The following is a 13,855-nucleotide window of genomic DNA, read 5'->3' as shown; positions in this document are numbered from 1 at the left end:
TGAGTTGTAAAATCAGGTTGGGTAATCTTACATACTTGAACCAGATTTGAGCACGTGATATCTTTGCATTGCCTCTTCCCTTTGCCTTATTTTAACGTTCTCTAATCAGTGTGGTATTTGCCGTTTATGTTACAGCAATATATGTATATATTGCTGCAGTTATTTGATCTGTCACATTTGTAACAAGTTAAATGGCATGATTGGAAATACAACGATCTCATTTTTGGGTTTCCTTGTTAACCAAATTAGTTGGGGAAGTTGCTGGGAGCTAATGTTTCTTACTTGGTTGTAACTGTTTTACACAACTCTTTTTTTTTATTTTCCAGTTCTATCGATTGGCCGCTTTTATATTTTTAGAAAATGGTCACTGTACTCACCACAAATTGTCCGTAATGAACCAAACACTACTTCAGTGCCAGCACTCTGGAAGTTAATGTTTTCTTTGCTCTCTTGGGTTAAACAATGCATCTCTGAGAGGAGAGGGTTGAATCTCTGCATCTCAGATAGACGACAAGTTCTGTAGCGTCATCGTGGGTTGGTTAGACAGGTAGAAACTGCCAGTGTCCTCAAAAGTAATGAATTAGGAAGTACTTGTTGAAATGAAATAACTTGGGTTAGCCAGAAGCATTTGGCTGGCTAAATAAATGTGGAGTGAACGTTAGAACAAAAAGAAAGGGTTGCCTGGGGGCTCAGTCGGTTAAGCGTCAGGCTTTGGCTCAGGTCGTGATCCCACGATTTTGTGGGTTCAAACCCCACAATGGGCTCCGTGCTGACAGCTCAGAGCCTGGAGCCTGCTTCGGAATCTGTGTCTCACTCTCTCTCTCTGCCCCTTCCCTGCTTGTGCTCTCTCTCTCAAAAGTAAACTTTAAAAAAATTTTTTTAAAAAAGAAAAAAATTTTAAAAAGCTAACGGTGATAAATGTTTATTTAATAAATGGGTTCATTATATGCTGACAAGTGCTTTTCAAAAGGTGGGGGGAGGGCTTAAGTAGGGGTGGGAAGAAACAGATACGTGTTTGCTTGTGTGTGTCCAGAACTTCTTAGGAAGGATACAGGAGAAATTGTTAGTGATGATTGGGCACCAAGAAGCAGCTTAGGAGGCTGGGAGTCCACTGTGTATCCTTTTGAACCTTGTCAAAGCATGTAAGTATCTTACTGTTGAAAAACAAAAAGCCCCATATTCTCATGACCCTCCCTCCACATGGCTTCGAGCTGCGGGGATACAGGCTCCCCACGTGCCCTCACTCTCCTCCGCAATTTTACTGAAGAGTTTGGCCTTCACTGTGACAGGCTGTTTCAGGAGCTTTCCCTTCCCCCGGAACCTTGTAGCAGTCCCGTCACTGTAGCAGTGAAGGGGGCCGCTCCAGGCTTCTGTTGGGCAGCATGGACCCATTGAACACCCCCCACCCCCTTTAAAAATACAAGTGGCCTACTATACGTCTTTCTGCAACATACTTTTATCACCTAGGTCATTTGGAACTTATTTCAGAATAGTACAAAAAGAGCTTCCTTATTTTTGTTGCATAGTAATTCGGTGTGATGGACCAGTATTTATTTAATTTCCTCCCCTTAGTGAACATTTACGTGTTTTGCCATTTTAAACATTGCTACGAGTAACTGCACGTTTTGCACAAGCACAGATGCAGCTTGTAAGGTGTAAAATCCTGCAAGTGGGATTGCTTGGTGAAAGGACATTTGCAGTTACAATTTTGGGAGATGTGGCACATTGCCCTCCGTGAGGGTTAGGCCGCTTTACCCCGCGTCACCTTACCCTGTGTCCTTTAGTTGGATGAAGTTTTAAGAAAATTATTTGCTTGATAGTCATATTCCTGTGTCCTTGCCATGTTTTTATTCTGCCCACCTCCCCCCACGCCAGTCCTGAAAGCCGCCAGCCCCTCCAAAAATTCCAAGTGCTAGATTAATTATTGTCAGATTTAGTGTGGATCTTTCAAGACGTTTTGTTATCTTAGGAAGTACGAAATAAGTCTGTAAATGTTTATAGGCTTTGTTCATTGGTTAGTTTTTTTTAAATAATTAATGTTCATACTGTTGTAAGCTTGCTTTTTTTTTTTTTTTTAACTTAACAGTATATCATGGGAAACACTGCTTATCCAATGGTCTTACTGCCCGTGGAAGGACAGCCTCATGGCCCCCACATGATGTCCAAAACTGCCTAGTTGAACCCGTGTTCTCTAATCAGATCTTGCTTTATCGATCAGTCACAATATTTTTTTACTGAGTGAAGCAAGCCCATCACCGGCCCATAAACACTGTTCCATGGTCCCACTGCTCTCATGCTGGGTGTCTGTTCCACGGGAGCCGGCTTTTTTCTGCCACACCACACTACTCTTCTTCTGTCCAGACCACATTAGCTTATGTCTTCTGACTCCTGTGTACTTACTTAGCTTTTCTATTTTACACGTAAGTAATGGTCCAGAACAGCATCACGTGAAGCTTTCTCGTTGATATTAGCAAACTTCATTATGTAATGATAAGTTTTTTTTTTTATTAACTTGTTTCATTTTTTATTTTTTTAAATTTACATCCAAATTAGTTAGCATATTGTGCAGCAGTGATTTCAGGAGTAGATTCCTTAGTGCCCCTTACCCATTTAGCCCATCCCCCCTCCCACTACCCCTCCCGTAACCCAGTTTGTTCTCCATATTTATGAGTCTCTTCTGTTTTGTCCCCCTTCCTGTTTTTATTTTTTTTTGTTTCCCTTCCCTTACCTTCATCTGTTTCGTCTCTTAAAGTCCTCATATGAGTGAAGTCTTACGATTTTTGTTTTTCTCTGACTGCTTTCACTTAGCATAATACCCTCCAGTTCCATCCACGTAGTTGCAAATGGCAAGATTTCACTCATTTTGATTGCCGAGTAAAACTCCATTGTATATATATCCCACCTCTTCTTTATCCTCATCCATCGATGGACATTTGGGCTCTTTCCATCCTTTGGCTATTGTCGATAGTGCTGCTATATACACATAGGGGTGCACGTGTCCCTTCGAAACAGCACACCTGTATCCCGTGGAGAAATGCCTAGTAGTGCAATTGCTGGGTCGCAGGGTAGTTCTATTTTTAGTTTTTTGAGGAACCTCCATACTGTTTTCCAGAGTGGCTGCACCAGCTTGCATTCCCTTCTTTTTTTTTTTTTTATGAGAGACCAGGAGAGTGAGCAGGGGAGAGGCAGAGAGGGGGGAGAGAATCCCAAGCAGGCTCTCTGCTGTCAGTGCAGTGCCCATTGCAGGGCTCAAGCTCACGAACAGGGAGATCATGACTGGAGCCGAAACCAAGAATCTGACTCTTTACCGACTCGGCCACCCAGGTCCCACGATGATGAGTATTTCATAAAAGCTTAAAGTACTTGTAAATTATATACACAGAGCGTGATGAGGTTTTGTGGGTGGAGCGCTTATTTTGAATACCTCAAACAGCTTTTCTAACACGGAATCGTGCTGAACGCCGGTTTCAGGTACGTGGTGGAGGCCTGGACTTTTCTGCGGCAGCACTCCGCCGGCCTCAACGTGGAGGAGCTCCTCAGGCACGCGTACGAGGTCTGCCAGGACGCGGGCCTGATGGAGGATTTGCTGCAGCTGCCTTTCACCGACACAGAGCAGGTGATGACCCCCAGCAGCAACTCGGCAGAAGTTCCGGATATGCTGGCGGCTCACGACTGTGTTTGGTTCTTCCTAGGAGTGCTTGGTGAGATTTTTGCAGTCCAGCACCAGTGTTCGAAATCAGGAGTTCCTTCTAGTTCACTACCTGCAGCGTGCCAATTACGCCTCTGCCCTGAGGCTGAACCAAACTCTGAAGGCCAATCTCACGGTATGGTTCAACTTGTTTCATTATGGGGGACAAGAGAAGAAGGAAAACTGGTGACTTTGTTGTATAAGAGTTTGTACTTTGGGGGCACCTGCGTGGCTCAGTCAGTGAAGCGTCTGACTTGGGCTCAGGTCACGGTCTCGCGGTTCGTGAGTTCGAGCCCCGCGTGGGACTCTGTGCTGACAGCCTGGAGCCTGCTTCGGATTCTGTGTCTCGCACTCTGTCTGCTCCTCCCCCGCTCACACTCTGTCCCTCTCTGTCTCTCAAAAATGAAGAAATGTTAAAAAAACAACAGAGTTTATACTTTGGTAACCACTGGGGTTTTTATATAACCTTGAGCTTGGAGAATTCCTCTTGTTACTTCTGTAGCAGATTGGGAGCAGGGAATTAGTACTTACCTGATTCTCTCATAAGTACGTCATTTCTCTTTGGCTAACTACCCACACTTCTTGCGAGACTAACCACCCCACTCGGAGAATAGGAGGCAGGGGTGGAGGGGCAGTAGGAGTTAACACCGTGCAAAGAGCATGGGCCTTAGGGGTCCGATTGATTCTTCTTTGTGCTCTGTGCTTGAAACACATTCTCTGAGCCTTGGTTCCTTACCTGTAAAATGTCAAGGTCTCTTCGTGGGGATGCGCAGAGGTGTGTCTGAAGGGACATGGTGCCTGACCCACGTAGACCCTTGGTGAATGATAACCATTGTTTTAGTAGTTGTGAAGGATCGAGGCCAGTGGACAGGGACTGCTAATGCAGTTAGGTGTAGGTCAGAGGTCCTGGGTTGGGAAGAATGGATATGAAGGAGGAGGAAGATACTCTTAGGTATGCAGAATTTATTTTAAATGCTAAATACGTAAACGTAACACTTAATGTTTTTGAATATTAAATTTTTACCAATTACGGCATATTCAATAGAATGATCGGGATCCTATTTTGCGGGAGAGATCAGAGGTTCGGAATGCTATAATAGACCAATATGGGAAAGTCCTTCCTAAAATCCAGCGAAAATTAGCCTTTGAGCAAGCCAAGCCTTACCATCTGTCCACATCACCAGTTCTTCAAGAAGGTAAGATTTCACTGAAAACTATCAGAAAGTATCGGGTGAGAAAGGATATCAAATGATTACCTTCTGAACCATTGTTAGGTTCTGTTTAGCTCACTTTTGCTTTGATTCGTTACAGTAGTTTTGTTTTTGTTTTGTTTTGTTTTGTTTTGTTTTGTTTTGTTTTTTACTGGCCACTTGAGCTGCCCCCCCTGCTCCCCGTCCCCCAACATAAAAGTTTTCTTGGAAGTTTGTGTAGTTTATTTAGCAGTGTAGTACAGAGTAAAAGAACTCGTTTTATTTCATTTGGGCACTCCTGTCCAACTTTTAGAGAACATGTCGGATAATATTTTTACTGCCTCCTAAAAGCCCAAGTTGTTGAATCTCGCTGCATAGATGTTGTTAAACTAAGTATAACCCTGAACTACTCTTTCTCTCATGACCCCTGTTTTCCAGTCACTCTTTCATTATTAGTCTAGTAAAATCCTGGCATCAGAGATGAAATTGATCTTGCGTTCTTTGTTTCTCAGTTTCTAGACCCAAACCATTATCGACTGTCACAAGGCAGACCGGAACAGGGACTGTGTTAACAAGATCTACTTTCATCAGTAGCGTGTTGTCTAAAATTGGAGAGGTTTGGGCAAACAGCGACCCTAAAGACGGCACATCAGCCTGCAGCAGGTAGTCTTTCCTCACACCCCGTGACAGCCTGGCTTCTTGTTAATCCTCCCTGGATGTCAGAAGCTGTCATCAGCAGTCCAGCCTTAGCGTTTATTAGTGTGTTTAAAAAGGAGAAACTTATATGTTGACTATTTTTATTGTAAGAAGAATTTTTTTTGTCTTTAAATTTAAATGCATTTATATTTATTATTATTTGTAACTGAACGGAAACGTACAGAGTAAAAAGCGAAAGCCCTCCTTTCCTATCTAATCCCTTCTTGGTTTTTTTTTAGTTTATTTATTTTGAGACAGAGAGAATGCGTGCAAGCATGGGAAGAGAGAGAATGTGTGCAGCGTGGGAGGGGCAGAGAGAGAGGGAGAGAGAGAATCGCAGGCAGGCTCCGCGCTGTCAGCACAGAGCCCGACGCGGAGCTCTGTCCCATGAACCGTGAGGTCATGACCTGAGCCAAAATCAAGAGTCGAATGCTCAACCGACTGAGCCACCCAGGAGCCCCTGATCCTACCTTCTTAAAGCATATTTTAATGTAATACTCTTCGTAATACATAATCCAAAGTTAAATTTTTATTTTCTTTGTAGTCCTAAAACAGAAGGACCATCTCCTTCTCTCCCACATGCAAAAATGCCTGAGGCATTTGTTGGAACACCAATTTTAAAAGCGTCACAAAAAGTTTCTAGGTAAGACCTAACTGAATCATTTTTAAGTCACAATGTTAGACAATAATTGCACTGTAATTTTTAATTAACTTTAAAACTTTACATGATTTTAAATTCTTGAATGAGTTTTCGTGCATGCTTCTAATTTTTTTCTAACTTGGTAAGTTGTGTAGTAATTTTAGCAAACTTTACACCAGCTGCTAGCCTACTTAGAAATTTTGCTGAATGACATCAGACTGCTTAAAGAAGCAAACTTTGTTTTATTACAATCATGAGCTAAGTAAACTGTTAACTTGCTTTCTTTAATATAAGTTCCTGGTTGACTGATCTGTGACTCAAAGTCGTTTTTATAATTTGTGACTAATTCGGTTGGGTCATCGAAACTTTCTCCTGTATAGCAGAGCCCACTAAAATGCCTTACGTGGCTTCAGATGCAATAATATTTGTACATCTTCACCTGTGGTATTAGGAAAGTAAATAGTTAAGTTGAAGTTTTGCATCCAAGATGAAATTGCGATTGTATTTCATTGAAAATGTTGGATTGTTGGAAAAAGTATTCATATCCTCAAGAGTGGAGAACAAACAGGTGTCTCTTAATGTTTGGTTCTTTGTCTTTAATACACCATGCTCATGATTGTTGTAAATTTCTGATCGTTTACATTTTATCAAGAACAGAATTACATTATTTTAGGAGAATAAAATGATCTGAATTTAAGGTACTCAGAAGAAGTTAGTAATTTACAAACAGGGCCTAAGCTATTTATAATAAAGTGGGCATATTTTCAAAGCTTGACCAGGGTTTTCTGTTTTGGGAGGTTAGATTTAATTAGGTGGAGGTGGTGTTCTTTTAATTACCGGGAAGGTTATCTCAAATAAAAGTCATTATTATTGTCATTCTGTTTTCCTATCAGTAGTTCCACTTTTTCCCCCACAAGTCAACTTTTTCTCAGCCCCTTTGCACTTTAATAGATCTGGGGTTCAAGAAGGGAGCAGTAATAAAGGTTTTCAGACTCATGACTAATGGCCTAACGACCTAAAGAAAAAGAAGTATTGAGACTCCTTCAAAGCTATGATTAACTCAGAAGGAAGAAAGTCAATTGAGGTGTGAATACTTATTTTTATAGAAACCATTCCATTCCCTAATTCTGTGTTTCAAACTGGTTTGCATTAGTGGGTAGTGAGTAAATTTAACGGATTGTGACTAGCATTTCTTTCAACGAAACAGAAGAGGTCATATCAGTGGGCACTGCATATAGCGAGGCTAAGTGTTAGTCTGTGTAATTTATGTTTTGTGTGTGTGTGTGACCTGAAATGCATTACTTATTTGTATCATGGTAAAAAATTGTGGAAATCCTAAGAACTACATTTTTAAAGAAAATATCATAATCAAAAAATGCTTTTTCTTGATAACTGTTTTAGTAGAATTTCAATATATTTGGTCTTACACTTATTAGTATAAGAATTTTGTGTTCACTCAGTAGGGAACTTTGTTGCACAGGCTGTGTTTTTGAGAATCATTCATAAACAGGCACCTCGAACATAAATATTGACACAGTGCAAAGGCACGTAGCAAAAGATCTATGGGGGATAGTTCAGCATAAAAGTGAGCAAACAGTTTACAAATAAAGATTTTGAATACAAATGAGGCAGAGAAGGAAAAGAAGAATTAGGAGAGGCAAGAAAATGTCTAGTGGCCTGACTGGGTATTTTTGATTTGGTGGAAATCTCAAGGCTGTGCTTATTAGTAAGCATTATTTATTAAGCTAATACTTCCGAATCCAACGAATGTTTCCCACTGGGTAACAGGTTGGGTCTTAAAGCCCCATCTGTGAACTATGTTCATCTACCATCACAGTCATGAAAGTCTCACTTGAATGTAGAGGACAGAAGGGCAAGGACGGGGGTGGGTAATTCCTGGGCACCAGACAGGCACTACCTTTCCAGTTCTTCTCAGCTGAACCACAGAGTCATTTGGGGGAATTAAAAATGTTTTCTTTTTATTGCTACAAAATATAACCATCAAATAGACTGTTGACGAGGAAATTGGGGAAGGAGTGGCTTATGCAAATAAATGGTCTATCAGAATTTGTAACCTGAATTTTCACTTTTGAATCTAAAGTCTTTATCTGTAAATTAAGTTTTTAAGCTGTTGGGACTATGCGTGCTTAATACAAGTTCTTGGTGAGATTAGCTTTATCATTTGTATAAACTATGTCCAGGACATCACAGAAAATGATTCAGCAGAATCTTGAGATTCCGTTTTGTCACTGCCCTCATTAATTTGAAAAAATAAGGTTTTTGTGTGTGTTGGTGATCATTCTTACGTTGCAATAAAAACCAAAAAGGTCAAGCAAACCAGTGTTCATTATGTAGGTCATATGTAGAGAAAAGGAATTTTTACGTGTTCATAAAAATGAATTCTAGCAAATGGATCTGTCTACAAGTTAGTTATCCGGATCTTTCTGTGTACTGTGTGTGTGCTGTGATTACAGACCGCCGGATTCGGTCGTTCATCCCGTGCCCCAGCCGTCTCAGCATTTGGGATTTATTCAGCAAACCCCCCCAAGGTCTCCTTTATACCGAGCGTCCAGTTCATTGCCAGTAAGGTCACAACAGAAAGGATCGAGTCAGAGCTCTCCCAGGGCTTCGGAATTCCGCGTACTTGAAACTCCCTTTGTAGTGAAGGTGAGTGTTAGGTACCTCGCATTTGCGGGGAAGCTGGGAAGCTTTCACCTTCCAAGTAGAAGGGAGAAGGAAGCTGTTTATAACTGGTATCTCTGGGTAATTGACAGCTTTAAATCTTTTGGGGGCAGTTACCTTTCCAAACTGTTTATTATATTTTTACATCTTAAACAGACTTTTACTAAATTTACCGTGTGCGCTTAATTGAGGTTAACAATTACATTGTTGTTCCGAGAGTAACGCAAGTCTCTGTGGTTATTAAAAGTTGAAACCTTGGGGCGCCTGGGTGGCGCAGTTGGTTAAGCGTCCGACTTCAGCCAGGTCACGATCTCACGGTCCGTGAGTTCGAGCCCCGCGTCGGGCTCTGGGCTGATGGCTCAGAGCCTGGAGCCTGTTTCCGATTCTGTGTCTCCCTCTCTCTCTGCCCCTCCCCCGTTCATGCTCTGTCTCTCTCTGTCCCAAAAATAAATAAACATGGAAAAAAAAAAAAAATTAAAAAAAAAAAAGTTGAAACCTGTAAGTTAAAACCTCTGGAAAAAGGTTTCACGTTGTTGGGTTTGCTCCCCCCACCCCCGCCCCCTCCACTCCTTCTCTGCTACTGTTTGCTCTTTTTCCTTATGTCAGATGCTTTTAGTTCTTAGGTTTGTTTTTATTTATTTACATTCTCTCCTTTGGTGAAACTGTAAATTGTTACTCCTTGCTAGCAGCATATCTGCCTTGAATTCCTTTTCCCCCACATCTCTGTTAAGTCATGAGTTGGGAAACCACAACAGTAGACCTGCGGTGGCAGGGAACGGGCACCTGCTTCCGTCCCGCTGTCACAGTGGTCAGCTGTGTGCTGGCACCTAGCCCATCATCCTGCCGAGTCCACAGGCTCCCTGCCGTTGTTTTTGTCAGTTGTTTCTGGATATTCCACATTGAGAGTAAAGCCAGGGGATTCTTAAGTTTCAAAGTGAATAAAATAGTTCAATAAATGCCAGTCCAAAAATAGTTATTAAAAGCACTTGAAAAGAAGGTGGATAAGCTAATTAAGTTCCTGACATTTAATCTGTAGGATACTGTGATTCTTGTTTCCTTCCTTCCTTCCTTCCTTCCTTCCTTCCTTCCTTCCTTCCTTCCTTTCTTTCTCTCTTTTCCTTTTCTTTTTTCTTTTCTTTCAATGTTTATTCTGGGAGAGAGAGAGCGTGCACACACGAAGTGGGTGAGTGGGGTGGGTGGGGGTGGCAGAAGGAGGGAAGAGAGAATCTTAAGCAGGCTCCACGTGGAGCCCCCCTTGGGACAAACCTGAGATCATGATCTGAGCCAAAATCAAGATTCCAACGCTCAACTGAGCCACTCAGGTGGCGCCCCCCCCCCTTTTTTCCCTTAAAGTTGTTTTTGTTACTTTGTTTTTATCCATAAAAAAAATCACATTTTGGGGCACCCGGGTGGCTCAGTTGGTTAAGTGTCTGACTTCGGCTCAGGTCACGATCTCATGGCTCATTAGCTCAAGCCCTGCGTTGGGCTCTGTGCTGACAGCTCAGAGCCTGGAGCCTGCTTCAGATTCTGTCTCTTTCTCTCTGTCCCTCCTCCACTCATGCTCTCTCTCTCGCTCTCTCAAATATAAACATTAAAAAATTTTTTGTTAAAAATCACATTCCATATTCTATCATGTAGTTATTTTGTGCCTGCTACCAAAAATAATCTAGGAAAAAAAATCTATGTAATAATTGAAATCTGATGGAATTTAGTAATCTAATGGGATACAACAGTTTGCTAGTCCTTTAGAGGAGAAGTTAAGTGAAGGAATTATTTCTGCTAAACAGTTTCTGTGCTAATTATTTTTATTGAGTATAGTAAATCCTCAGAGGATTCTCAGAAGTAATCAGTTACTGTTGGATTCATGTGATGAAATTATATTTTTCGTGAAACAGTCTTAAAGTCAGGCTCATCTGTATTAACTTGCTGTAATTAAACCTAGTTCTTTTCACTGTGTGCTATCATTTCTCTTCGCCTAGCTAATGTTTTGTAAGCAACCATTAAATAATTTATCTCTACGCTGTATTTTTGTTTTTAAGTTTATTTATTTTGAGAGAGAGAGAGAGCACGTGCATGTGGGGGAGGGGCAGAGAAGGAAGGAGAGAGAGAGAAAGGGAGCGGGAGTAGAGAGAGAATCCCAAGCAGGCTCCACTTCGTCAGCGTAGAGCCTGATATGGGGCTTGAACTTACAGACCGTGAGATCGTGACCTGAGCCGGAATCAAGAGTCGGATACCTAATCGACTGAACCAGCCAGGCACCCCTACACTGTATTTTTTAAGTGGAACTTCAACTGGGAATAACCAAGGCCTTTAGAATGATTGTGGATGCAGTTTTATATCTTGTAGCCTTATGTATAGAAACCTCTGAGTAGAATTTTGTATTTTCTTCCCAGTAATCCATAATAAAAGTTTTTATTGATGTGTTTATTGGAGATGAGCATATATAGCCACTGCTGTGACTTGGTTGACCCTGTCTGTCCTTCTGTAAGTGTCTTTTACAAACACTAACGGTGCAATCCCATTTGTTCCTTGTCACAGAAAGCTAAAACTCTGGCCATGTCAGTCGCTTCCTCTGGATTTGCCGAGTTCACTCCTCAGTCCATCCTAAGGTCTGGTCTTCGAACATCACCTTTACCGTCTCCGTCTCTGTCGCCTGGAAGGTCCCTTTCCCCTCCTCTGCGACTTAAAGAAACTAGAATTTCATTCATGGAAGAAGGCGTGGCCACAAAACGGACTGCTGAAGTAAGCCTGTTAATAGTTGGAACAAAAAAGACTTAATAAGAATATATTAGCTTTTACAAGTAAAACGATAAATCCATTTAAATAATGCCACTCCAGAGTTTTGTATGCACTCTGAGTGTCATGAAATCAGAAAACATTAGTTCAGAAAGAAACTCATGGTATTGGCCGAGCCAAACCCATCATTTACAAGTGAAGAAAATACAGCCCAGAAGCACCAAGTAAATTGCCTAGAATCAAATAGCTATTTGGTGGCAGAAACCTCCTAATTCTTAGTCCATGTTTTGTTTCTTACCTTATTCATCCTCTCTCTTACTGAGACCTTAATTGGTTGTTTAGGCGGGTATGTTGTCAGACTTCCACTGTGGTTGATAGGACACCATTTGGTAGCAGTGGGCCATCTTGCCTCCTGTGTTTACTAGTCTTTTGGAAAAACTGCCTTGTTACCAGTTAGGGAAACATTCACAGCCACGTATCTGTATCTGGAAAGATGGATTTAGAGCGAGTGTTGACTGAGGAGAGAATCTAGACAAATACCAAAATTGGAGAGCGTGGAGAGCTGAGACTCGACTGCGACTTCTTTTTACTAGTCAATATTTTCTTTTTTCCAAAACCTCTTACTTGACAGGGGGCAGACGAGAGCAGAATAAGACTATCTTTTACGTCACCTTTCCATAAATGTGGAGTTCCGGCAGAAAACAGACGGCTGAAGAGCGAAGACAGGACAGCAGCCTTTTCCCCGAATAGTCCCGAAAAGGACCATCGAGAAATGGACGTGAGATCGGAGGACACAGCCTCACAGAGTTTGGAGAAACTGGACACGAGCAAAGAAAGTAGCGGTGCCTCAACCAGGTCGGACCAGACCACCTTGGAGTACCAGGACGCGCCATCCCCAGGAGACTTGGAAGATCTTTTTGTGGCCTCAAAGCCAGTGAGCCCTCCCACAGAATTAATTGCTAATTTGACTGAACAGACAGAGAAGGACAGTGATCCAGACGTTCTTGAATCAGAAATAACTCCTCCAGACCTGGAGAAACAAACGGGTAAGAATTCATTTCCCGATATTCACAAGATTTGCGATAGAATTCTTCCATTGTAAGAAAAGCATCGGGATTGAACAGTCATATGATCACAGCGGACTAGCTTGTAGGCACGATGTGCGCAGGTGACGTCAGGCCCTCTTACGGCTCTGAGAAGTAACAATACGAACTGTGCAGACTAGATTGGTACGGTTTTTAACTTGTCCAGCACCCTCAACTTTCTAGAAAGCTGCTCAGAGACCAGGTCGTTCGTTCGTGCTCTTCACTGTCCCCACTGCCAAAATAATCTCTGGGCGATCAAAACAAATCTCCAAGGGCCCATGAATTTATAGCTTTATGTTTCTCCATCGGAAGGATTTTGAGCCCCTAACGCATGTGCAGCAGGTGGGCTCTTTCTGTGTGGGCTCATTGCTGAGAGTCAGATAGTGAGTGAGGCAGACATGCCCTTGCCCGTCGGTAACTTAGAGCCTAGTGGACTATAGATAAACGAACAAACACTTAGACTGTTGTTTGATACATGCTATCGTAGGCGGCATGGAAGGGGCTGGGGGAGAGAGGAGAGAGACTTGGCTTAAGATTGCATCAGAAATTTAGCCCATTTTTGTATGTTTCGACCCCCTGCGCATTTAAAGGTAACTCCTGACTTTAAAACTGTTAATCTAAATACTTCTGTAGAAATCTGTGTCCTAGTGGTTTCTTTGGGGCTCTGATGTCTGTTTCACAAACACAGGCAGTTGCTCTAAGGGCCTAGGGCTGTCCCCGTGAATAGCATCTGTCACTTTGGATGTGCTCGGTTCCACTAAAATATCTGAATGATAAAACATGAAGATGTTCATGGCAGTATCTTCATCGATGATTCCCGAAAAGATCAGGCAGTCTCAAATAGAAACTTCTGTTCTCATGGGGGATCATGAGGCACAAACTGTAGAGTAAAACTGACTACATTTGAATCTCGGCTCCTTACTAGGCCTGGGATAAGATGTGACTGCATGCCTTTGTTTCTTTGTCTGTGAAATGGGGGGACAGTTCGACCACTTTGACTGTTGAGGACTAAGTGCGTCGATCTGTGTACAACACTTGCACGTTAAGCCAGAAGTGAGAGGTGTGGATTAAGGGGGCTCTTGGACTGGGCTCAGAGAACTCGAAGGATCTGTGGCATTCTGATGCCGGGGAGTAAACC

General features: G+C 42.2%; 1 protein-coding gene across 5 annotated transcripts in view; it reads left to right on the top strand.

Annotated features, from left to right (window-relative positions):
* The window catches only part of AHCTF1 (AT-hook containing transcription factor 1), a 79,845-nt gene that overhangs the window by 49,436 nt on the left and 16,554 nt on the right, over positions 1-13,855 (top strand). For all 5 annotated transcript variants that reach the window (XM_047077122.1, XM_047077123.1, XM_047077119.1 and 2 more), the window contains 8 exons: positions 3,472-3,616; positions 3,693-3,824; positions 4,734-4,884; positions 5,391-5,541; positions 6,119-6,217; positions 8,689-8,881; positions 11,435-11,638; positions 12,264-12,678. In XM_047077122.1, the coding sequence (XP_046933078.1) occupies positions 3,472-3,616; positions 3,693-3,824; positions 4,734-4,884; positions 5,391-5,541; positions 6,119-6,217; positions 8,689-8,881; positions 11,435-11,638; positions 12,264-12,678 (1,490 nt within the window). The remainder of the gene's footprint in view (positions 1-3,471; positions 3,617-3,692; positions 3,825-4,733; positions 4,885-5,390; positions 5,542-6,118; positions 6,218-8,688; positions 8,882-11,434; positions 11,639-12,263; positions 12,679-13,855) is intronic.

Source organism: Lynx rufus, unplaced genomic scaffold (assembly GCF_022079265.1).
Source record: "Lynx rufus isolate CCGP_SWC_20201006 ecotype Redwood Valley unplaced genomic scaffold, mLynRuf1.p SCAF_15, whole genome shotgun sequence".
Lineage (NCBI taxonomy): Eukaryota > Metazoa > Chordata > Mammalia > Carnivora > Felidae > Lynx > Lynx rufus.
This window is presented reverse-complemented; position numbering and strand designations above follow the sequence as displayed.